The 27,521-nt window shown below is 35.0% G+C and overlaps 1 protein-coding gene across 2 annotated transcripts in view; it reads left to right on the top strand.

Annotated features, from left to right (window-relative positions):
• Positions 1–27,521, top strand: part of MDGA2 (MAM domain containing glycosylphosphatidylinositol anchor 2) — an 878,646-nt gene that overhangs the window by 618,502 nt on the left and 232,623 nt on the right. For both annotated transcript variants that reach the window (XR_006818839.1, XM_046010033.1), the window contains exon 7: positions 5,050–5,379. Coding sequence is in view for 1 of the 2 variants with exons in the window: in XM_046010033.1 (XP_045865989.1) it covers positions 5,050–5,379 (330 nt within the window). In the remaining variant the exon portion in view is untranslated. The remainder of the gene's footprint in view (positions 1–5,049; positions 5,380–27,521) is intronic.

Raw genomic sequence — 27,521 nt, 5'->3', positions numbered from 1 at the left:
CTCGTTTTCCACTTAAATATTTGTATTGTCTTTAACATAAAATAAGTAGAAAATCAATTTTTTATTTGATGATGTGATTAATGACTTACAGATCCATTTCTCTCAACAAAATTTTGTCAGTCATCATGTGATCCAAAATCCTACTGATATTATAAGAATTGGTGTAGTTGGAGATTTTTAACTAATTTAACTACTTAGAAGAGTGGGCAGTGGTCACTCTGTCTCTAAAAGAGGTTCTTAGCAGAGGTTAAAAAGCTGACACCTGATATTTTGCATCTGCAAAGAGATGCTTCCTCGTTAAAATTTAAAACATGTTCAATGTCATTTAATTTAAATTCACTTTATGTTCTATCTATAAATCACATTTTATTATGGAACTACTGTGGGCTATATAATTGTAGAATATTTGATAAGCAATCTGTGCATTTAGCAGTTTTAAGTCTATAGTTATAAACAGGACACAATCTCATAGCCTCGTCTTTGTGTTCCTCTGCACTGAGCTTATATTCCTGGAAGCCATAGGTATAGTCCTTTCCAAAGCCAGTAGTATCTCTTCCAAAGATAAACTCAAGAAGTCATATAGTTTTAAGTAATGGAAGTCTTCTTCAGAATTGTAGACATTCATCGGCAAAAATACACTTTCACCTCTAGGGGAATGTCCGCAGCAAGTCCCACCCAGATCTTTGCAGTGGCCTGGCTCTGATTCACCACCTTCATTCTGTTCGCAGAGTGCCTTTGAGTGCAGCTAGACTATCCTCATGAGTAACTTGTCAGAAGTGAATGTGGGCCAAGTTTGTATTCAGTTCTCACAATATTAAAAAACCAGGACTATGGGTTATATGGCAGTGTTTCTAAACTGATTACCCAAAACAGAGGCTCAGCTTGATGCCAATTCTTTACATGAACTGGCAGACTAAACAAGTACCTTTTGAGGTTCATCCATCACAATTTATGATACATTAAGCTAAATCTAATGTTCTTTCAGGCTGGTGTTGGGGGATTTTCAATAGTCTGACTAAGAAATTGCATTTGAGGAAAGGGATTTCTCCTTTCTTTTTCCATAGAATTTCTTTAGTTCTATAGAGTCTTGTTATGTCTATTGGATCCTTGTTATACTCTGGTACTAATTGCAGATTGATTCTAAGCATTTGAAATCTTAACTGGTTAGCAGGAAATGACTTTAAATTAATATTGCATGAACTATTGGAAATTGTTCGCTGAAAAAGAGAGTGTTTAATTATAAACGAAGGAACCTGCTTCCCAGTTGATTAACTATATTAAACACTTTATATTTTCAAAGCTCTACACTATTGCTAATAAGCTGTTTCTCACAATGGGTCTCGGAGGGAGCCTAATACTATCACCTCCTATTTTTATAAATGATGCACTTGACCCATAAAAATGAGATTGCCTATATTGGACCACATAGAAATGAAAAACTAGACTTAGGTTTCAAGATATTAATGTACCTGTGCTTAGTTGACAGAGCCATGCTTTTAGGTTTCTGAGCAGCCAAAGTTAGAAAATCCAATAAATTTAACTTACTAGAGATGGTGACATGCACGCTCGTGCATGCGTGTGTACACACACACACACACACACACACACACACACAGTATTTTCTTTTTTCTTAGAACGCTTCTGTTCCATATGCAGAAGTAGGTATTCTGTTATGGCGTAACATAAAACAAATTCAGTGAGATGGCTCACTTTAATTTCCTTTTACTTTGGATTTTAAAAGTTATTTTCCATTAATAAAACAGTTTGTGGGGTGCCTGGGTGGCTCAGTGGGTTAAGCCTCTGCCTTCAGCTCAGGTCATGGTCTCAGGGTCCTGAGATCAAGCCCTGCATGGGCCTCCCTGCTCGGTAGGGAGCCTGTTTACCCCTCTCCCTCTGCCTGCGTCTCTGCCTACTTGTGATCTCTCCCTCTCTGTCAAATAAGTAAATGAAACTTAAAAAGAAAAAACAGTTTGTAACACAAAATATATATTGTGATTTTATTTTATTATTATTTTTAATCCATGGCTTTTGGATTGTTTTTGTTGTTTAAGTCTAACTAATCTAAAGAGTTTTCAGTTCTCTCAATTGCAATATCAGTTTAATATGTCTCTGTGTAGGGAGCAGAGCTAGACAACAATAACTGCCTAGTAAATAAATGGTAGTCACTGAAACATCAGAATTTTTGTTTGTATATGGCCACCAACATAATTTTGAAATGAAATTTATTCTAAAGGTACCCCATATGAAACTATTAATAAATTAATATATATTTTAAACTTTTAAAATTAAGAATTGTCTGTTTAAAATTTTTATTTAGTCATATCATTTTTCTATAGAAACAGAAAAAGGAAAATTCTTACCAAATAAAGGAAAGTCATTTGAATATTATGGTGTTAACAAAAGTAAATGCCCCTTGGCATACTGTTTTTTTAGAATTATTTTTTAAAAAAAGGAAAAAAATTGTATGATACGGTTTACTTTGTGTGAAAAAACTTTAATTGCCGGGGCGCCTGGTTGGCTCTGTCAATTAATCATCTGCTTTTGGCTCAGGTCATGATCCTGGGATCCTGGGATGGAGCCTTGCCTCTGGTTCCCTACTCATGGGGAGCCTGCTTCTCCTTCTTACTCTGCATCCCTCCCAGCTTGTGCTCATTCTCAAGTGCTCTCTCTCTTTCAAGTAAATAAATAAAATCTTAAACAAAAAGAATTTTCATTGCATTTGAATTATATGTGCACAATGTGTTACAGAAATTTAATATCATTTGGATTATCATATTCGGTATCAATATTATCATTTGAATATATCATTGAATTCTATATGTGTACAATATCATATACCAAGTATAGTAGCCAATAGGCATTTTCAACACTTTTCTCTTTCTAGATACAAAGTCCTATTTCAATCCCAATAAAAATATAAAAGTATGGCACTGGGTAACGGGATGACATAATTTCTCCTAATTTCATCCAACTCTCATGTAATGATAAAGATATGGCTAGGAATATATAAGGTTCATAAGTGTCATTTTAGTGTGGAAAAATGTAACAAACAATGATATGAGACTGTGATTTAAATATTTGTCTTTTGGTGTTTTCATTAAGATTGAAGTTTTGTGCCTTTTCTAATATTTTTTAAGATTTTTAAGTAATATCTACATACAATGTGGGACTCCAACTCACAACTCTGAGATCATGAGTCTCATGCTCCACCAACTGAGCCAGCCAGATGACCCTTCTAAACAATATCTTAAAGGATTCTCTGACATTCATATTCCTTCAAACTTCTAATATTTACTATCAATGTAGAGAGTGTGTATGTGTGTGTTTTAAAGATTTTATTTATTCATTTGACAGAGAGAGATCACAAGTAGGCAGAGAGGCAGGCAGAGAGACAGGAGGAAGTAGGCTCACTGCTGAGCAGAGAGCCCCACGCGGGGCCCAATCCCAGGACCCTGAGATCATGATCTGAGCTGAAGGCAGAGGCTTAACCCAGTGAGCCACTCAGGAGCCCCTAGAGTGTGGTTTTTCTAAATAAGAGTATCATAAATATCAGATGGATAAAAATCAGATGGATGATCTATGAGTACAGAATTTGCTGTATGAATACATAAGAGTAAGGGTTATGTCTGCTTTGTTCATCATGTATAATCAGGGCCTTATCTAATACCTCATCATGAACAGGAGCCCTATAAATTTTTCTTGAATAAAAAGAAATATATAAATATCATTTTTGATACTCATTTATCTCTCCTCACTAAGATGCAAATAAAAAAGAAGATGAAAATATTTGGGGCTGATGATTAAATTGAAAGCAAAAATTTTTAAGATTAAAACTTATTATCTCTAGTGCTTCTTACATGGTTCTTCAGATTTCCACGGTACTTCCGGCATTAATGGGATGAACTAAGGGAAATCAGGTTAAACTCGGGAATGCAGTCAAAAGGCCTCCACTATCTGTGGATCTTCTAAATTCATGTAATTTCTGCCAGTGTCATTTATATATGGTTTGATGGTAAAAGTGAATGGACAATATTTTATTCTGGTAATTATCTTGCTATGCATATGCTACATATTGTCGTAGAGAGATATAAAGTGATATTAAGGGAAGGGAAATAGGTAGGATGTTAGTAGAGAGAAGAATATGTATATAAGAATCCTGCCAGAAAAAGGAACATACCCTATTCTTCATCGAGTCCTGTAGTATCTATCATTCAAAGTTCAGAACTGGTGCCCTTAGGAAACCAGTAAACGCCCCTCCAGAAGCCTCTGGTCATCTTCAGTGCTGACCCAGGCTGTGAGAACAGTACTGACCTTGCACCCAGAAATCACTACTGTTAGAATACAGACACAGCATGTTTTCCAAACCATCTGCCGAGAGGTTCTTCTGGCCATCTGCACGAGAGAGCCAGCAAACTGTTTCAACTGGAAACATCTATCTGGTGGAATAGGACAGTCAGAGCAAATGTTTTGAAAACAATTTTCTTTTTCAGTTCAGATTGTTTCAGTCCATGAAAATGCATTATGAATGTGAACTGACTCAATTCTTGCCATCTAATTTGGTCAGCATGTAGATAAAATCATACAAGAATTTTCTTTAATCTGACATTTGTGCAATATTTGAGTTGTCTGGGAAGTTGTGCCTTAAGGGATAGCGGAGATATCGAATTGGGCTTAATGATCCATATTATTATTTTTAACTCTAATATTAATGATTTTATATAAACAAGTTGCATCATTTGTTCAAATTTCAATGGCAATAATGTTTAAGTATGATATTGACTTAAAGCATCTTTTATATCACTGGAAGATATTACCCAATTTATAAAAACCAGTGTTTAGAGTCTGTAAGTGACTTAGGTCTTCAGATATTTCCAGGTGATTTGAATGAGGTTTATTGACATGCACACTGCTCGGAAATAACAAACATATATGCATTTATTTTATTTTGTTTTGTTTTACTTTATTTCAGCTCAGAGATGACTACCTAAGTAAATAAATCTCAACATTATGGAAGTAACACTAACTACTTATGGAATTTTTATGTTGTAGCATTAAAAAAAGGACGATTTTGGATCACACCAGATCCTTATCACAAAGATGACAACATCCAGATTGGGCGTGAGGTGAAAATATCTTGCCAAGTAGAAGCTGTTCCTTCTGAGGAGTTAACATTTAGTTGGTTTAAAAATGGCCGTCCATTAAGAAGTTCTGAGCGGATGGTTATTACCCAGACTGATCCGGATGTCTCCCCGGGAACGACAAACTTGGACATCATTGATTTAAAATTCACGGATTTTGGGACATACACATGTGTAGCATCTCTGAAGGGAGGAGGAATATCTGATATCAGTATTGATGTTAATATATCCAGCAGCACAGGTAAGAAGCATATTTGTGATGAAAAATGTGTTCATATTGAGAATAATTTCTTTACGTTTAGCAGACAAGTCTTCAGCCAAGCTAAGACCATTCTTATTCTTTAAGTTTCCTAAAACCAAAATCTAACATTCTGAATGCCCAATAAATATCATGTTAAAAGACATTGCTATTTCTATTTTGATTTAGATTTACCTGAGCTTTTATAGGAATACTGCAAATAAAAGTAATAGCATTGGCTTTGATAGGTATAGGCTTCCAGTTTTTTTAATTAAATATTTTTTTAATTAACTAAGAACCCTCTATAGACTCTAAAATTATATTAATTAATAAAGTTAAACAACAAGTGCTTAAAGAGCTAAGACAATTTTGGAAGTGTTAAACAAAATATTTAATCCTAAGAAGAAAATACTGAGAGATAATTTAGAAGTACTCAAATATAAGATTTATAAGAAATACATTTTCCACCAATGAAAACCAATGATAAATGTGTTAAACTTGTAATCAGATGTGACTTTCTGAAGAACGTTATGACAGAATCTCTTCACAATGAGATTGAGTAAAGAAAAAATATATTGGCGTGAAATTCCTTCTTTTAAGGTTAGAAATGAAAAATGTGATTCATTTTCTCCCAATTAAATGTACATCTGTAGATGAGGTAAATTATAGGATTATGGCATGGGAGGACGCACGAGCTTACCTATCAGGATGTTTGAAAGCCCTGTGATTCTGTGAACTGTAATCAGTGTGCCTCCAACAACACCAAAGTAGCTTTATTTGTTTTGCCAGCTTATTACCAGAGTGAATTTCAATTTCGTATTTTTATATAATTCAAGGATGAATAATATGTGTTGAAAACATAGAGTGCACATGTAGCCAGCAGACATAACGTTTTGAGAACATTTAAACAGTTTTTCCTTTCCAGTCAGGTGGCATTTTGACTCTTGTTCGGTAACAGATTGGCCTGTGATTTTGTGTCTTCTCATGATTCTAAATTGCAATGCACGCTAGATTGATTTTACTCCTGTTGGGATTTAGGTCCATCTTCAGGCTGACCAAATGTGCTTACTTTTCACATTCTGCATTATTTCTAAGAGATAATCCATTTTTATCAGCTACCTTTAATGTAAAAGGAGGTTAGAGTGATGAGAATTACTCGTGTTTGGAAAGATACCCTTTTCTAGAAAATATAATAATAATAATAACAACAACTATTTGAATAGTAACTATTATCTAACCTTTATTTCCAAATCGGTGCTAGCGCTAGGAGATGGACTCATTTCAGGATATCTAATAGGAAGCTCTTGATATGCATGATCGTCATTCGTTGAATTTTTCATTCAGTCCACAAATACCCATTGATCGCCTACATCAGTGTGTTAGGTGACATCCCACCGCGATATTTCCTATCAGAGTGACAACAGTTTTGTAAGATCCAGGATTATCTGTCCTTATTTATGAGTGACGATTTTCCAGAATTACAAGCATTGCTTTTCTGTTTGCTTGTTTGCCTGTTTTGTTTACTTACCGCTGTTGTTTTCGGAACCAGTGACACAAACCCAGATCCGAAGAATCCAGGCTGCTTTCAAAACAGACTTGTCTGATAGTAGCATGGTTCATTAAACTGAGATGAAAGAGGGAGCATAGAATGAACAGAAGAAAGGAGCTTTATATAATATATACAGAATTAATTCTAACATGCATTTTTAAATATACGACTTACATTACCCACTTCAAACTATGTGCTGTAAATGGCAGAGAAGATACTAGCATTGATTCATGAACTTTCTAAAAATCCTAAAAGAAAAATGCCAAAAGATGACCAGAAAAGCAGAAAATATTCGAGAAATGCCTCTTAGTAATGAAAGTGTACTTGTAATAAGTACAAGTAACGTTTCTTTTTTTTTTATTCATTTGCAGTTTTTTAAAATTTTTTTTTATTTTTTTCAGCGTAACAGTATTCATTGTTTTTGCATAACACCCAGTGCTCCATGCAATACGTGCCCTCCCTATTACCCACCACCTGGTTCCCCCAACCTCCCACCCCTGGCCCTTCAAAACCCTCAGGTTGTTTTTCAGAGTCCATAGTCTCTTATGGTTCACCTCCCCTTCCAATTTTTTTTTTTTTATAAACATATAATGTATTTTTATCCCCAGGGGTACAGGTCTGTGAATCTCCAGGTTTACACACTTCACAGCACTCACCATAGCACATACCCTCCCCAATGTCCATAACCCCCTCCCCCTCTCCCAACCCCACCTCCCCCCAGCAACCCCCAGTTTGTTTTGTGAGATTAAGATAACGTTTCTTAAATGAGTATTATTCTGTCTGGTTACCAAAAGTAGCAATACCAGAGACAAAAGAGATATATGAAGTCCTCCTTCAAAATATACCCCTTTGCTGCCCACACCCCCATCTCAGACAGACTGGTTATTATCTGTCTCCTCCTTGGAGCGGAAGCTCCCTGAAGGCTGGGCCTTTGTCAGTATTGCTCATTATTGTAATCTCTGCATCTGGAACAATACATGGCACTTTGCAGATACTCAGAAAATGTAAGAAATGAGCTAATTTGTTCACATAGATTTCCTTTCTAGGTTTTCTTTCCTCCTTTTCACTCTGAAAGATTGGCATTTGGTCTCTCTCTTCCTGATCTTGTAGTTCCCCACTGACTTTAAGGAAAGTTGTTCAGCACACTAATTTATACTGTGATTTAAGATGTTATCACTCTTAGGGGCAAGAAGGGCTCCATCATTTGTGGTGTCCACTGAAAATATGAAGCAGACCTCTTGTTCAGAACTTGCCAAGAATTTCACGATGGCAACATCAAAGCATTGATTTAAGTGCAGGGCCCTTCAAGTTAGTCTGCATAGGTGTCATGCTCATGGGGCTCGCCTGTGCAGGGGACTGTATTCTGATAGAGAGGCCTGAAGAAGAGGTTTAACCCAAAGGATGAGTCACTGAAGGCAATCGCATATTCTGTTTTTATGCCCAAACTAGCTTTGGTGTTCTGTTTTGATTACAGAATGGAATACCAGATTATAGTATAAAGATTTATAGATCTAAGATTGTGTGATTCAACTGGTATCAAAAAAAATTATTTTTATCCTCACATAGTAGAAGTCTACACTTAAAGTGGTGCTTTAGTATGAAATAGAGATATTAGAGAGATTCTGGGGGATAGAGTTTGAACAGTGAGAGTAACAGGCTATAACATGAAGGAAAATCTTGGACTCCATTAATTCTGTGAACCACACAGTAAGATTCAGAGGAAATTCTCACAGATTGGGCCAGTAAAGTCAAATAGAAGGAAACTACTGTTAAGATATAAGTAAATATGTGGGGGCCTCTTAGATTCTGGATTTTGCTAGTTATATCATTACTATTTTAGGGAATTTGGAATTGACCAGGTGGTCAGTGATTTTCTTGTGTTCTACATTTTCTATATGTTAAATGTAATCTATTTAGGGTGTTTGTTATACAAAATTTCACATTGTGTCCTGGTTGCTACTGTGTATAAGAGACTTACATGAAATTTATTAAGATGAGGGTGAGGCCCCATAAGGCATTTCTGCCTAATACAGTTAGAAAACCATTTTTTTAATTAACATATAATGTATTATTTGTTTCAGGGGTTTACAGGTCTGTGATTCGTCATTCTTACATAATTCACAACACTCACCATAGCACATACCCTCCCCAATTTCCATCCCCCAGTCACCTCATCCCTCCCGACCTCTACCCTCCAGGAACCCTCAGTTTGTTTTCTGAGATTAAGAGTCTCTTATGGTGACAGCCACATCTCTAGATATGATTTTGAGGACTTTTAAAATTAAAATATAAAATATCTCAGGAAGGCAAATCCTAGTTTACAGAATTCTTAATATTAAAAAAATAATTATTTGATTTTATAAAAACTGAAGAGGAAGGCTACATGTATTTTGGAGTTTGCCTCGTACATTTGAGTAATAAAAACTATGATATGTGATTATAGATTGTATCTTATTCCCACATTAATTCAACATTAACTTTTTTCCCTCCTAACTCTGTAAACATTCAAATTATTTTATTGTAAGCATTTGTTGTTTGTCTGTTCAAAATCCATGTTTCTGCTAGGTTCTTCTGCTGAATGATTGCTCTATTTCTGGCCCTACGTCATATGATGATGGACAAATGGGCCTTGTTCTTAAGGACCTTACTACCTAGGTTTTCAAACTACTTAGTTATCAGATGACTTAGAAATAAGGCACAATCTATAGTGGGAAGGAAGCTCTACTTAAATTTGGTCAGACTTCTGTAGGAATTGTGAATGCTTTCTTTCGCATAGCCCAGGAAAGTTTCAGAGGAAAATGGCATTTGAGTTAGATTTTAATGGAAGTAATATTGTAATAGTGACAGTGGGGGGAGGGGATAGTTGGCAAAATCTACAGGATGAAGAAAGTCCCAGGAATATTGTGTGATTCTTCATGTTCTGCTTTTACCATAAGATTAATATTAATTGATATTCGTATAAGCAAGTTACATTGGTTTCTTTCAATTTCATTGCTATCATTACTAAAGCTACATTTTACCTGGCTAGGCTGCAGATAACTTTAAAAACCACATTGTAGTAATTGTGAATTACCACAGTAATTTAGTTTCACTTAATTAATTAACTGAACTAATTAATTAATTTTCAGTAACTTGTCAGTTAAAAATAAATATACTGAAATTTTCCATCATTACAATTCAATTTTGTAAAATGAAAATCTTCCACATACTTGCTGAAAAATGCATGCGCATTTAAGACAACAATTCTGGCAACAGTTAAAAATCAGTTCTTAAATTTTTCTCGCCTGATTGTTATTCATTTGAAAAAATATAATTGTTATCATAGATATTTAATTTTCAGAAGGCTTGCTGAAAAATATTCCATTGCTTCCTCCAGTGTGGTTCTGTGGTGAAGTCCTCAGGTGCTTGTTAGCTTGCAGGCCCTTGTCTTCATGACCTGACAGACTTATAGGTTATAGGAAACTCAGAAGTATCTGGATCATGCTAGAAAATATAAACTGTGAGACTGAGTAGAATTCCGACGTGAGACATCTGGTGGGCAAATACAGCAGAAGACTAAGTACAGATTTGATGATTCTTTTTTTCCTCCCTTGTTAGAGTACAGGAGCATTTTGTATAGCAGAAAATTGAACTAGATTTAGGGGGTTAAACCAGAGGCAACAGAAGCATAGGTGCACGGAGGTGACCGACTGAAAAAATCAGTTTGAAATTTTAGCTTTGCTGCTGAGTACCTGACTGGTTAGTGTAATCATGACAATTAACAAATGTCTGTACAAGTATTCATATTGGTGAAATAAAAGTTCTTGATAATGTAGGCATAGGGTATACAACTAATAAGAAAAGTCAATGAGCTAGAAGGCAAAAGAAAAATGATTAAGCCAGTTCACTGATTTGGTTCTTTGCCCTTTCCCAGTTAAGGAAGAAGAGCAGCTCATGAAATTCTGATTGAAACTGAAGTCCAGTAGAATGACTATAAATGAATGATAGATCTTTTTTTTTTATTTGTTTATTTACAGCATAACAGTGTTCATTGTTTTGGCATCACACCCAGTGCTCCATGCAGTACGTGCCCTCCCTATTACCCACCTTACGTAACAGAACGTCATAAGTAATACCCACACATGTCAGATCTGACTGTGCTTTGCTCAGAGGAAGCTTTCATGCAGTCAAATGTTATGTAATTGCTTCCTAAGTTACTGGACCCAGAAAAAATCATTTTCTTCCTTGACTCCAAAATTACGAAGTTCAATCCATAACCTCTAAATTAATGGTGAAGAACAGAGGCCAGCAATCTTTTTCTGTAAAGGGCCACATAGTAAATATCTTTAGCTTTGTGAGCTATGTTGTTTCTGTTGCTACTATTCTACTCTGCTGTTACACTGGGAAAGCTGCCACAGACAATAAAATGAAGAGCATGGCTGTATTCCAATAAAACTTCATTTACAAAATCAGGTGGTGGGCCATATTTTGTCCACAGGCCATGGTGTGCTCATCTCTAGCCTAGATTTTGGAACTCTATTAAGAAATAAATAACAAACTGAACTCTGTGGAAATATTAAAAAACTAAGTTAAACCCACAAATAACTGTTATTTGTCTATACAATCACTATATATTTTCTAGAGATTGAGGCAGAATGTCAGTCTTTCTTTATTCCTCATTCATCTGTTTATCTTATTGAGTCCCTTGTTAAGCTGATCATTGTCTGCTAGGGTGGTCTGAGTTCTAGAATTATACATCAAGGTCTCCTGAAATTACTTGAAATTGCCCTAGTCTCATTCCTAATATATAAGATTTTCTGCTGCCATTCTATTCTACTTGTGACCTCTTCCACCTATCTTATATCTGTTTCTACATTTAAAAAAAAAATTCTTTGAATGGTTGAGGAGACAGTGAATAAAACAGAACTTTAAAAAAATGAGACACCCAGAGTCTCCTGATTATGCGGGTGAATGGCTGATTGGCAACTTTCTACACTGGCCTCAGGCAGGACTCGTTCTTACTGAATTTACTTTCAGTGCTGAAGCTTTCCCTCTTAGTTGACTCTTGTGCTTATTGGAAGGGGTATTAATATCTGTCCTCCATAGGACAAGGACAAGGAAGAAGAATTGCATTCCAAGCAGTGTGTCAGGGAGACTGTTGCTCTAAAAAACAGTGAATTAGCTCTTCTACAGTCTTCTCAGAGACTGTTCTCGTCTCTTACAGTGTTGGGATGGAAACTAAATGTGGCTAGCATATATCTTTATTGTGGTATATATAGCCTTAAATTACTGTTGTACCTAGTGAATTTCTGAGAGAGACACTGAACTGTAACATATTGTTTTTAATTGCCACATACACAGAACGTTCCTTAGGAAATATCAGGCTATGCATATTCATAGAGATACCTAATTCCTTTCATCTGTGCTTTCAGTAAGGGATGGTTTGACTGGTAGCCTGTATGGTGGGCATGGTTATTGAATTCATATTTAGATATAGTAAATTTTACCCAGAAGAGTATTTTATTTACCTACTTGAAGCACTACCTATTTGAAAGTAAGTTTTACTCTTTAAATTAAATGTTTTTATTTTAAAAATTATTTAATAGTTTGGAATTATTTCTTCTTCTCACTTAGGTGAATCACGCACTGTTCCGTGGCTGATGTGGGTTTTCTACAAAGGAGACATGTAAATGCAACAATCTAGAAGTGTTAGGAGTGGCTAGGGAACTTTACTGGATTCTGTGTTTGTATAACTATTATGGCTTTTATTTAGATTGTATGTTTAAAATAATAAAAGAGAAGTAGTAGAAATAGCAAAATTTTCTAAAGATATTTATACTCACTCTTAAGTAAGTTTAAGAAAATATCGGTTGGGGACACCTGGGTGGCTCAGTCAGTTAAGCTGCTGCCTTCGGCTCAGGTCATGATCCCAGGGTTCTGGGATCGAGTCCCACATCGGGTTCCTTTCTCAGCGGGGAGAATGCTTCTCTCTCTGCCACAATGCCTGCTTATGCTCTCTCTCTCTCTGACAAATGACAAATAAATAAATAAAATCTATAAAAAAAAGAAAAGAAAATATCAGTTGTCTGCATCAAATATTATTATTAGTTGCATTCCGTTTTATTATTATTGTCATTTAGTTTCAGGCACCATTAATGGAGATTTTAGGTTTTGGACTTAACATCCAGTTCTGTGTTGTCTTTGATAACAACAATGCAAATAGTCAAAAAAACCCTTGGTTGAATGTTTTCAAGGTAAAGCTACCTTCATAAGGCTTACCAAGTACCATATTAAAATGCGATGAATGACCTAAGATAAAAATTGTTAAATTACACAAAATTGAGGCAAAGACCTTTACAAAAATTGAAATTTCTGAAATTTTCTTAATGGAGATAGGAACACCACCACGAGAAATGTACACAGTATTTATGGCTCACATCGAAGTATTTTTTTCCTCCCATCTGGTATATCTGACCTTTATTTCACAATTTCTCAGCCCTAAAGAAACTGCCCTGAGTGGAGGAAGGCGGAGGCTTAGCAATTTAAATTTGAAAGGCAAGGTCAACTGACAAGGCAAGCAAGAATAAAGCCAAGTGTTCTAATACACAAAGAAATTAAGTATCGCTGTCATCTGCAATTTTGGGATAAATTCATGAAACATAGTGCACATTCAATCCAAAAAATGTTTTATTTGACAACCACAATAGGAAAGGAGATATTGGAAGAAATAAAAATCGGTAGGATCTAATTCATAATTGATTTGATATCCTAGTAGAAATACACTCGAAAAACTTTAATAACAGATGAACTTTAATAACAGATGAAGTCTAGTGTTGCTTTACAGACTATCAGAGAAATATAGGAATATGTCGAAGGAAATGTTTGAATCTGGTCAGCAAGAGTTTGATGGAGCAGGTGGCCTCTGAGCTAGATGAAAGATTAAAGGGGCACCTGGGTGGCTCAGTCTTTAAGCATCTGTCTTCAGCTCAGGTCATGAGCCAAGGGTCCTGAGATCAAGCCCCACATTAGGCTCTCTGCTTGGCGGGAAGTCTGCTTCTCCCTCTCTGCCCCTGCTTGTGTTCCCTCCCTCCCTGTCTCTCTCTCTGTCAAATAGGTAAATAAAATCTTAAAAAAAAAAAAAAAAGGATTATATGTCACTGTATCTTAGAAGAAAATGAATATAATTCAATCTCATTTACTCAATCAAGAATGACAAAAGAATTTTATCAAGGGGGCAGTATGGTGTTTGGGGGCCTATTCATTGAATGAAACTTCAGAGATCCAAAAAGAGATAGAGAAAGAAGGGTGGAGAGATAAAACAGCTTTTTTTAGAGATAATTTTTATCTCTAAAAATTTTTTTAGAGATAATTTTTTTTTAGAGAGAGAGAGAGCTAGTGCAAATAAAAATTTTAGTAGGAAGTGATAAGGCAGGAGAGATAGGCAGTCTTTTATGTATGTGTCCAGAGAGAAGAAAACAGAAGCCTTAGATAATAGAAAAAGCAGGAGCTTAAATCAGGAAGGTCATGTAAACCTCTTTGCATCTTAGATTCCTTATCTCTCCATTATACCTTTGGGATATTTTTAAGGAAAAGTTTGAGGAAATAGAATGGAAAAAAAGGAACATTAAAAAAATATATACAGATTGGGGGTTGGGGGGAAAGACTGTTTATTCAGCTAAAGAGATTGATAGGAATCAGATGAGGCATTGAGGAGCACTCATTACCTGTCCCGTTAAGGGCAGTTAAGTCAGTGTAAGAGAGTCTGACTGACATCAGGCAGTATATGTCATGAGCATGTCCAGGGCTTATGAACTTAGAGCCAGACCCATTTTTACCACTTAATAGCTTTATGACCTTAGGTCTGCCTGGACCTCAAAATTTTTCATTGGTAGAAAAAAGGGATCAACTGGGTAACTGATTTTTAAATGATGTTCCAATGACAACTAGCGATTTGGGGAAATATTTTAAAGGGCTACTGCACTGCAGAGGAACAGATAACCATAGATAATTTACCCCTACCCTCCCTTTTTTTCCCCAACTCCATTCAAAACTAAGCATATATCTCTCTTATATTAGGGTTTCTATGTAAGATTCTGTGAAGACAAAGATTCTGACCGAAATTCACACGCATATGCCTGTGCAAATGGTTTAAACACACATAGTTGAGAACTATTTGCTTCTATAAGTTCATCCATTCTTTCCAAAGTATACTTTGCATCTATAATTCCAAAATGTTATACCCCAGTTGTTTAGAACATGGTAATGCCACATTCTGAGTGAGAGATACTAGGTTTTGGGAGAGGTTTGAGAAGACAGATTCATTTGGGACTATTTATAGCTGAGGGGTTGATAAGACATCCTTGTGTTTTTGGTGACCGATTAAAAAAATCAAGTTTGATGACCATGGGAAAGGTCATGAGTAAAACATGATTTCATAAGCAGTTGCAAAAATATACAGGTTGGAGGGGTGGGGGGAAGTGGATGACCTTACCCAAGAAGAGATTATGAAGCAAAGATAAAAGATATCCAAGGAAATGGTAGGAAAAAAGCAAAAACCATGAAGAAAATGAGAAAAAGTGTGGTCAATGGAAGTCACAGAAAAAAGATCTCAATTTTTGTAGAACTGGGGAATATCTGGGGGGAAGTGTATGTATTTGCAGCATCTTTAGGGCCTTTAATACCGCTTCATCAGCATGAAGAGGCATGTAAAAGTTTACATTTGATACCTTAATAATGATGCATGATGTTGATAATGGAAGCAGCTCTCATTTTCCTTCAAGTGAAAGTGTTGTGAATTGAGGGAGGGATTGAGGAAGAGTGGAATGGAGGGGGAGAGATTTATAGAAAGTAACATTTACACTAATTCTCTTTGCAATAAGATCATTTAAATAGGGAATATTTGAAATGTTTTTAGTTGACCTTATTAGTAAGTTATAAATTGTTTTGAGAAGTATGGATTTTATCATAGTTTTTGCTACTTACTTATTTTGAGAGAGCGTAAATGCAAAGATTTGCTACATTAAATTAATTTCCTATTTTCTATAATTGTTAAATAAACATTAATCATGTTTGCAATTAGAATTTTCTCACTTAAAATTGAATCTCTGTAATTATGGAAATTAACATTGGATTCATAGTTTTTCTCCAGTTATTCACTTAAAATGCTCTTCTTTCCCCCAAATATCAAAACAAAGTTTCTACCTTACAGGTTATAGTTTAACAGTAGTTAGTTAGCTATTGTGTAATTACTTTCCTATGTGTTGAATATTTTCTTCATTTGGCAGAGTTAAACACTTTTTGGAATTCCTGGATTACATTAAGATAAGAACAGGTTAATGAGAAATGCGAAAGAATACCCAATTTATGCTTCCTGACTCTTAATCCTTTCAAAATGCAAGCAATGGGGACATTGGAAGTATTTGAATTTTAAGTCAGTCAATACAGGTTTCTCTAATGAGGACTGAACACCATTAGTTAGTTTAATAATTTGCATTTAAAACTATAATAACTATCAATAATTTACTAGAGTTAAAAAGATTTTTTACAATATGTTCATTAACTGATGAACAATAAATGTCTTCATCAAATTTTTACTTAAGAATGGAATATAACTTAAGGTATATTATTCAAAGTTATAGTACCAAAATTCACTCTGGATCTTTTTCCTATAGGAGAAGAGATTTGTGGGAAGTAACAGTTGTATGTACTATTTATGTAATTATGATCACACTTCAGAATTTTATGTTTGCAGATGACACTGCCAATTTACCATTATCAACTGAGGGACAGAGAAGTGAAAAGAAATAGAAATAGAGACTAGGCTCCTAGACTTCATAATTTGTTCACCATTTTGCTTGTGGAGCAGAAGCTCTAGAATCCTAGATCTTTTGGCATCAGAACAATTATTTTGGTGATTTAATTTGTTTGTAGTATGTAGGTTTCATTTTAGAGTTTAGAGTGTCTTAAATAAAAGCTATTTATTTCAAGAGCTCTAAAACAAAAAAATTAGAATTACCATTAGTGCAAATAACTTTCCCCAAAGAATATGCTTACAAATGAATACATTTTATTAGCAAAAGGACATCATTAATTTTCATAGTCTTAATTTCTCATCCTTTATTATGGCATATCAATGAAGTTAGGAAAGAGATTATATAAATTTAGAAAATCATTGCAACTGGAATTTTGGTGATATAATTTTGGGATATTTATGAATTACATCTCTTTTTAAAATAAAAGATTATTGAGGCAGGTTGCCAGACACCTACTTTGTAAGCCATTTATAAATATTTCTGACTGTCTCATTTACTGGCATGGTTTTTAAATATTGAAGACTTTCTTGATTATCTAATAACTTTTATTTTATAGAGAGGAAAATGGGCCCAAAACTTAGGTACTTGCTTACTTCCTATAGCCACATTCTGAATTAAGTTTACAATCTCAGATTCAAAATCCAGTATGAGAGCTTGCAGCACACGGTACAGTATTATGTATCATAAACGGATATTTCTCAGTGATTCTGAATTCAGTTACCCTCTTTGATAAGGGCTTTGCATGGAAGGATCACTACAGACAGGTCTAAAAATATTCCAGAGGGATTCAGGTAACATTCTAGTTGGATCATGTGACCATGCCATCTGTTGATGACGGAGCACAACCATCTCCCCTACTTTGAGAACACCACTCCAGAAAGTGTTAGGATGCTAGCTCCCATTTACTAGTCTTATATTCCAGTCACAAAAGCCGAGTGGGACCTTACGTTATTCCAACCAAGGCACATAGCTTGAAGAGTATTCATTCCACCAAAGAACACCACTTTCAATATTACGCTAGGTTAAAAATCCTCTCATGTAGCTCAACATAATTATACTTATCTTATTTTCTGGAGAAGGGTGGGCCCAGGGCTTGGGTTTTTAAAATACTACTTAACCACATTTGGGATCTGAGTGGCATAATTTAAACACTAATGGTAACCCTAGAATATACATTAAAACTTACAGCACACAAACATGGATCACATTGTTTATGGTGAAGCTTTTTTTTTTTAAATTTTATTGCAGTATAACAAAAGCCCAGAGAAATGCATGAATGTCAGCATGCAGCCTAGGAGTGACAACCCATGTTATATAACCACACAAGATTTAAGAAACAAAGCTTTACTCTATGCTGAAGATTCAAAGTAGATTATAGACCACATAACACAGAATACCTACTTATAAAAACAAACAAACAAACAAACAATAATCTTAAGAAATTTGGAGAGTTTTTATATTCCAATTGCTGGGCTAAACACTTTTTTTTTTTTTAAGATTTTATTTATTTGGGGCGCCTGGGTGGCTCAGTGGGTTAAGCCTCTGCCTTCAGCTCAGGTCATGATCTCAGGGTCTCTGGGATCGAGCCCCGTATCAGGCTCTCTGCTTGGCAGGGAGCCTGCTTCCTCCCCTCTCTGGCTGCTGCTCTGCCTACTTGTAATCTCTCTCTCTCTCTCTCTCTCTCTCTATCTGTAAAAAAGAAAAAAAAAATTAAAAAAAAAAGATTTTATTTATTTATTTGGGGGGGCATGAGCAGGAGGAGGGGCAGAGGGAGAGGGACAAGCAGACTCCCTGCGGAGTGGGGAGCTCCACACAGGGCTTGAAGTGGGGGTCCTCACTGGGATCATAACCTCAGACAAAGTCAAACGCTTGACCGACAGAGCCACCCAGTGCCGCCCTGTGGCTAAACACTTTAAAATGAGAACTTCACTGAATCCTCAGAACACCATTTGAAGTAGGTTGTGCTGTGATTATACGCATTTTACAGATGAGAAACCTGAGCTTTAGAAAGCATAAGTAACTGTACTAGGTCTCAGAGAAGTGCAGGAAGTAATTGTACTAGGTCTCTAAGAAGTGCAGGAAGGTACTGAGCATAGGCATTTCTGGCTGAGGAATCCAGGTCCTTTACAGAAAACACACAGCCTCTCAATGGAATGAATGCTGAGATTTCAGGCTCCTGAGATAAACTGTGAGAAAGGTATTTTTGATGAGTGAATTCATCTTAGAATTCTCAAATCATATTGTGACTGCCTTTCATATACATCTTTGACTAAGCGACTGGGGCTTAAGAAGTCCTGTTGGTTCAAAGTCAGCCTAAGCAGCAGCTTAGAATCAGGACTGAAAGCATTAGAAAAGGGGATGTGACCATGATTTGCAGGGAAACCGCAGAATGAAGGACACTGGGCTGCCTTCAAGTGCCTGACAGGCAAATACGTCAGTATTTCCAACGTTTTGGAGATGTTCTCTCAGTGATGACTAGATTAAGAAGACGTGAAATGTGAAGCATATCATTACACTTTAAAGAAAGTTTCAATGTATAACATGAAATATACTGGTAATTTAAATATGTGAAGTAGCAATAATAAAAGGACAGGCAGTTCAAATATCTGCATCTAAAATGCATTTAGTATGAATTACAGCCCACTACAAATGAAACATAAGTAGTCCACTTTCACCAAGTGTGTCTAAATAATACTTGTAAACAAAATATATTTAGTTGACATTTAAGCAAAAATATCCTTGCTTAGGAATAAAATGCAATGTAAAACTCTATTAATAAAATGGTACTAAACTCTATTTACACTCACATATTAGGTCAGAATGAGTTATTTATCATTCCAATCAATAGCATTATATGAGTTTTTATGTGGTTTTAAAATTAGGGTCATATTTTTATTGTATCGTTCCATACTTCTACAGACTGCCAGAAGGGATCATAAAATGTGCATTGGTAGAGTATTTGTTCATAAAGTATTCGGGTGTTATATTAAAAAAAAAAAACCCTCCTCCTATTTTTTAATTGACCAGTTAGTTACCTACTAACAGATCTGTTAATTAAACCTCATTTGCCCTAAAGAACATGTGGCCTTGATCTGTTGATGGAACATTGTGTTCACTGGTTATTTCATTTTGCTCTTGACAAAGTGTGAAAGAGCCAGCTTCATTTTATATCAAAATGTTTATTAATATGGCAGTAGTGTCTATTTTCACAGGATAAGGCATAGTCAGTGATACACAATCAGTGGTGTAATTAGGGAATTTATAAACCACGGGCATTGTCCAGAGTGAACATTTATAAGGGGCCTAACAATGTCACAGGGATTCTACAAGTAGACAAATGGCCTTTTTATTATAGAAGCAAATTGATTTTTCTAGCCATTCTGCATTGAAGAGTTTACCACTGTGAGCAACAGTTGTTGCTCTAGAAAGTAAAATAAATTGTGGATTGCTTTAAAGCATCTTTCTTTTGCTATGCTTTCATAAAATGCATTTGATATATAATTTATAGCTTATCATCCTTTAATTTAGAATTCCTTCATCCATAGGAAAGCAGTCACATAATTAACATGATCAGACAGTTCCTTTTTACTTACCAGTCTGTGGTTTTCATGGCAACACCCTGACCTTTGTGAAAATGGACAGCACTGACATTTTGTCATCCTCATAAGGGAGGAATAGATGTATTTAGGAATGTCTAAACCTCTTTACTTCATAGAAACAGAATGAGAGCTGGGATATCTGTATTCCGTGCCATTTTAGGTTAATATCCAAACACATGGATCAAATTATTGTGTCTAATGAAAGAAATTTGCAACCTTCTTTCCTTTGATGGCAGTGAGGGAGACCTCTATTCAGATTTTTTAGAAGTTCATTCCTGTCCTTTCCAAAACGTTGTCTTTTTCAAATAGTGTTTTCATCTGAAATGAATATATATCCAATGGCCTTGATCTTTTCCAGGAAAAAAGAAAAGAAATTCATATATATCTCCAAAACACATGACAATGGCAATGTGGTTTATTTATACATATGTAAATATATATATATAATATAATATATTACTTATATTTCTCTGGCCCTGTGTATATCCATGTCCAATACTTGAGACATCATGGGTATGAATAAAATAAGACCTTTGCCTTCAGTATAGAAATATATGTACAACAGTAAAATACAGTCAATGATATCACACCAATAGAGGGCAATGATAAGAAAATATAATGATGAACATATATTAAGTGTTTACTATATGCTAGGCCTTGTGCTTAATATTTTACATATATTATACTGTTTAGTCCTAAAAAATGTAAAGTTGCTACTATTATGGTCACTTTCTTTAGGGTAAACTGGGAGACACAGGTTAGAGAACTTTCCCAAAGTCATACACCTACTAGATGATAGAGTTAGGATCTGAATGTAGGCTTCCAGACCTGAACCTTGCTCTTTATAAGAATATTACACAACTCAAAATACTTCACGGTTCAGGGAATACTCTAACATCCATTATGCCATTGTATCTTAAATTATCATTAAATTCTCCTTTTCATCATGCTCCTTACAGATTAAGAGAATAAAATAAGATGACCTAAAATTGCACAGCTGGAAAGTGGGCTGAGTTGAACCCAAGTAAAATTTCTATTATTGTATACTCACAACTCTTTCAAACTCTCCATGCCTGCTACAAAGGGGCTTCTGATTTAAAAATAATTATGAACAATTACCAGTTAGAAAGAGTCCTCCCAATTTATCTATTTCCATAATGCATAAGTGCATTTTTTGAAAGTAGCAAATGGCTTCATTTATCTCTTGCCCTCAGTCTTAAGGATATTTATCTGTTGAAGGGGCTCTAAAAGGTGTGTGAAAATGAATTGGTGTTAGCTCTAAAATAGCACATAAGTTTTCAGATGTGCAGTGCTGCTTCTGTTATTCCCAGGATGTTTGCTATTGATTTAAGAGATAGTGCACACATATAAATGCATTTGGATAAACCATTTTAAGAGCAAGTAGGCAAGAACACAAATATGTTACAGAACATAAGAACTGCAGGAAATTGGTGATCTCTGGGTTATTTTATAACACCCTCTCCTGCTTGTTATTTTTAGTTTCTATAACAAATGTTTAGAATGCTGTATTTAACTTTTAAAGTTGAAATTCTTAATCGATTGCTTATACCCAAATAACTCTTGTTTTCCAGCTTTACTCTGCATTATTTAAAAAAAAAAGACCCTACCAAAAATGAAAGGGAGTTTGAATAATAGAAAGTTAAGTTGAAGAATTAGTCCCCTAGTTCTAGAAATTATTTTAGATTGATTATCTCTTTATCAAATAATCTACTCATATTTTAATAAAGAACTTAGTACTTTATTTGATGTTTTAACTCTTATAATACCTCCCTGGTTATTACAGAAAAAAAAGTAAGTGCTTCTTTTGCAGTCCCAATTTCTTTCAACATTCTCAGTCTAGTCCAGACTCCTATCTTGCTAAAATTTTAGAATAATTTGGGTGACTAGCAAGCAGAACTATCTTGCTGCTAGTTTTTTCTTAATTTAGTTTTTTTTTAAGGTTTTCTACATGAGAAACTTTACATGCTTAATCTGTGGCCAGTTATTTCTATATTTCAGTGCTTGAGAAACACATGCAGTAAGTCACGGAAGGGAAATTATAAACGGGGGGGGGTATGCTTTCATGTCTTTCTCCAGAGAGGTGAGTAGAAAATTATCTTTTTGATATAGACTTATCTTAATAATTCTAGAAGATATTTCCTTCTAAGCTCAAGTCAGAAAAGCAAATTACATGAAGAGCCTAACAATGCCAGGTACTTGAAAACTACATTTAACCAAATGCACATAAGCAGCCCTTTGCTTAAGTTCCCATTCACTTACGTATTTATGAGGCAGCAAGAATGGAACCTGTGTTTCTTTGCAACTGGCCTTGTAGCTTGTGTAGCAGGGAAAATATGAATGCCACTTAGAGAATGATTTTCTATTTTATTCTTTCATCTTACACTTTGTGTTCTATTGAATCCCTCAGAGACTATTCTTGTGCCATAGCAACACCTGCTGGGAGAGGGAAGTTGGAACAGCCACACTGTTGCCTGCCAGAGTTGTTTTCCTGATTGAATGGCACTGCGTGTCTCCCATCTTGCAATACTAAACCCTCCAGAGTTGCTATCCGCCAAGATCCTGCCTCTCCCCATATGTTTCAAATGACTAACAATGCCATTGTAATAAGATTTTTTACAAGTCTTTCAAAAATAAGCAATGTGTATGTGTGTCTGTATGCGTGTACATTTCCCCAAAGAATTTCCAAATGCAGATGCCATGGTATTTTAATCTCAGGTTGGCTTTTAATATGTTTTCTTCCTGTTCTATTGCTAGATTTGCAAAATCATGATCAATTCTATTTTATTTGCATCTCCTGATTTATTATAGGTGAATCAGTAAAAGAAAAAAATTGTATGCCAGTGCAAAACTAAAAAAAAAAGGATGGGGAAGGCAGTTTTTATTTACAGAGTGTGATAGGAGAAGTATTTGTGTGCATTCATATCATGGACAAAAACAGTAGGCTATCCATCTGGTGTAAGGAAATGTTTAAAAATAAGTGCCTGTTTCATATATGATTTACCCACAAGACTGTAAGTAATACAAGTCTTAGAATATGGGTCTCTGGGGACATTCTGTTGTAGAGCCAAATAGCCTCTTCTTTACTGCTAATAGAGGAAAGCCATAGCGTGGGAAAATTACTCAATACTACCAAAAGCTTTTGATATTTTACTCCCTGTATCATTACTGTGACCAAATTAAAATCTAGTAGAATTGCTAACTTTAAAGAAACCAATTGGGTTTTTGTGGTTTTTCTAATTAAAAAATAGAAAGTGTTCATGTGTGAAAAAAATGGTCTTGAAATTCATATACTCTATAATTAAGTCTTTGATAATCAAGAGGTGATTATTCATCAATGGTTTTCTTGCTTTGTTTTCTTAATAAGTTCCTCCCATTTCCGAATTGGTGCTCCATCCATGAATCAAGAATTTTCAGGCACCTCTGAAATACTCTAAAATGTCCCATGCTGTGGCAACTACCAAGGAAGTAGATGAAACCTGGTGCTGACCTCAGGACATCTGAGCTACATTTGTAAGGAAGGGAGAGGGCATTTTGTCTTGCTATCTATAGAATAAATTAGATATGCTGTGATCAGAGACATGGAAAATAAATAAAAGATACAGAGTTCAAAAAGACTTAAGGACACTAGAAACGTAAATTGGGCCTTAAAACAATGGGGGATGATTGGATGGGTATTATGAGAGTAAAGTAATTTCTGGATAGAAGGAAGGATGGGAATGAGCCAAAATGTTAAGAGAACCCAAAGACCTGCCTAAATTGAATAGAGAACTTCTCACAGAAACACTGTAGCTTAATAAAGTTTGGCTGGTAAAAGGGAAAACAAGCAATGGGATTTAGAACTCTATCCAAGAACCCAGAAACTACTGATGATATTTGAATGGTGGAATGACAGGACTTTATTACTAAAGATTAATATAGAAAGGGGAAGAATATTTTAGGAGGGGAGACACTAATCCATTATGTTATAGTATTAACATAATTCGTTATATTATAGTAATTCATTTGTAAGGGGGAAAATAATCCAGAAGGATGCATGGCATTCAATATGTTTACATTATATTACATTACATATTATATTAACCTATAGCTCAGAGAAGCTCGGCATACTTTAAAACAACTATGAAAGCATTCTATGTGCTACAAATCACGTAATTCACCATATTCTCTATATCTGTGATTTTGCCAAATAGGAAGTATTTCCAACAGTATCCGTTTGGGGATTTTTATTCCTTTGATGAGAAATGAGCTATGGAGTGTTGCTGTCTTTCATCAGACATTTTATGTTACCAGTCACGAGCCCTAAAAGGAAGCAAATACTGGCAGGTTATTCAGAAGTGAGAAGCCTTTAGCATGCTGGATTTCGTTTGTCATCTAGAAAATCTTTTAAGCCCACCTTACTAAATATTTTGATTGACACATATCAGTCAAGAAAATGAGTCAAGCTTATTAGTTTTAAAACTGTTTTGCTAGGCTTGGATTGGAATTATATTTAGGTTGAAGGAAATTTTCAAAATCCCCTTTCATAGTCGTATAAATATTCCCCAGTGGCCATAGAACATCACATTCTTACATGTTGCATGTCTTAAGGCAGTTTTTCCCACTCTTAGTTGTGTGTTAATATCAGTTGTGAGATTTAGATTAGACTATTTCCAATATTAGTGCATGAAGTTTTTAAAATATAGATTAAAGTAATAATACTATTCTCAATATTGACTATACTTTTTTTGAGTGGAAGAGAAATGCATAGTTAAAATAAGCATGCTGACAAATTCAGTTAATGTTTTATATTCCTTATCTGTAGTCAGTTATGAGAAGTCATTACTAATGTGCCATTAATAACTATTGCAACTATAAACTATTTCATTCTTTACATCCATGTAAAATTATTTTGTGATTTTTCAAAACTTTGAAATTTGAATTCATCATTCTGTCTCATACTTACAAAGCTAATCTGTAATGAGTTAGCAAAGAAGAGATTGAGGACTGTTGATGTGGACACTGAGAAAGCACTCGAGTGTCATAAAATATTTTTCTTTAAAACTATGTGGTCTGAAATAAGGATGTTACTAACCTTGGAGGTCTCAAGGATCACTAGGGATGAAACTCACATCCAGCCTGTAGTAAATTTTTTTTAAAATTTACATGTTGTTTTTGAAGATTACCAAAAAATAGATTTACTTCATTTGAATCAGTTGTATCTACAAATTCAGTATTTAATTGAGTCTTACTTTTTTTTTTAAGATTTTATTTGTTTATTTGACAGAGATCACAAGTAGGCATAGAGGCAAGCAGAGAGAGAGGGGTAAGCAGGCTCCCCACTGAGCAGAGAGCCCAATGCAGGGCTCGATCCCAGGACCCTGAGATTATGACCTGAGCCGAAGGCAGAGGCTTTATTTAACCTACTGAGCCACCCAGGCGCCCCGAGTCTTACCTTTTTACATTTCTTTATATATAGTATCTGGTCAGCTTGAGAATTCCTGAATTCTGACTTCTAGGGGTCACTTTTATAAACACATGTTTTTTGAGTCTTTTATTTGTGTTTTAAATATAGATTATACGTCTTAATTTAAAACATACATGTGTTATAACTGTTTCTCCCTAAAATTCATGTATAATTAAATTAATACAATACGTAGTTTAGGATTCTTAAAAATGGGAGTCTGGTTGTCCTTCTGGAGAAAATTCTACTTACTACTTACTTTATTGTAATTCTTACATTAAAAGAAATATATATTTTGTTTTGATATCTACTATTAAAGTACATTATAAATAGTTATGTGTTCTAAGTCCATAGTAAGCATACTGTGATATCTTTGTTTCAGAGAGCATGATATTTTCTCATACAGTTCAGATGGGCTAACTTTCCCTTGCATTCTTTTTAGTGTAGAAAATAGACGTCATTCTCTGAGTAATGACTAAAAATTAAATTTCTTCAGCTTCCTTCCTAATGAAGAAATGAAAACATTTGAATTTTCTATATTTGTTTTATTTCACAGTCTGTGATACAATGGAAATGTTGACAGAAAACCAGTTTAAATTGCTTGTCTATGTATTTATGTTTAGAATGAGAAAGTCTGGTGTCATATCAAGTTTCTCTGATTATGGCATCTTCTACAGTAGCATTTCAGATAAGAAAAATAAAAATCGGAGCATGTATAATCTGTATGTCATAAAATGTACCTTTGTGTTTTTACCAGGAGGAAATTTTTTCTACTGAGTACACTGTGGATATATGTGGATCTTACAAGGTGCAGACATTTCAAAATTTTCTACTTAGTTTGATGCTTTTACTGGAGACAATATTTCAGGAAAAAATAATTTAGTTGATTAAAGAAAGGATATAAAAAACATCATGACAAATGATAGATGGCATGTCCTCGAGCTAGTTCTTTCCCTTTTGTTCCCTTTAATTTACAGCTTATCTATTCAGATTTTTGTTTGAAGAGCTTGGAAATTATATCTTCTTTTTTATTTATTTATTTTTTATTATGTTCAGTTATATCTATTTGGATTTTTAAATAAAAGGCGAAAGACAAGAAAAACTGGAAGAGTCCTTGTTTGACTCTCAAATTTCTCAAACACCCACATACATCTCAAGATATACCACATCTGAAATCTATACTAACAATATATTTTTCAGAAGATTGTGCTACTTATATGTGCTACTAATTATAGAAGAACTACATTTCATTATTTATTGCTTTGGTTTTAATATCTTCATGATTTATGGCTCTCATATTTAACTCTATTATATACACAACCTTTTAACTCACCTTCTTACTCTTTTCATCCTCTCTCCCTCCCTTCCTTCTTCAGTTATTTCATGACTTCCTGGTTTGTGCCAAGCAGGAAAGCCAGGCACTGTAGAGATACAGTACTTCTCTGAACTCTGAGGGAGAAGGCACTGTGCGCTTTCAAGGAGCTGTCTGGTCAGGGATATAGATGTGGGAGGAAAGAGAGGGGAAAGCCAAAATCTGGGTCAAACAAGTACCCAGCGTAATAACGTGGCCAGGAAGAGTGAGCAACCTACCCAGCCTAGGGGGTAGGCAGTTATCACAAAAGTGGTAATATTTGGACTGAATCTCAGCACCATGAAGCTGGCCGGGCCTCCTAGAAGTCAGTAAGGGCCAGGAATTCTGTACATTGGAAAGGGGTTTATTTGAGAGCACTGAGGCTCATCAGTCA

The sequence above is a fragment of the Meles meles genome, chromosome 6 (genome assembly GCF_922984935.1).
Source record: "Meles meles chromosome 6, mMelMel3.1 paternal haplotype, whole genome shotgun sequence".
NCBI lineage: Eukaryota > Metazoa > Chordata > Mammalia > Carnivora > Mustelidae > Meles > Meles meles.
This window is presented reverse-complemented; position numbering and strand designations above follow the sequence as displayed.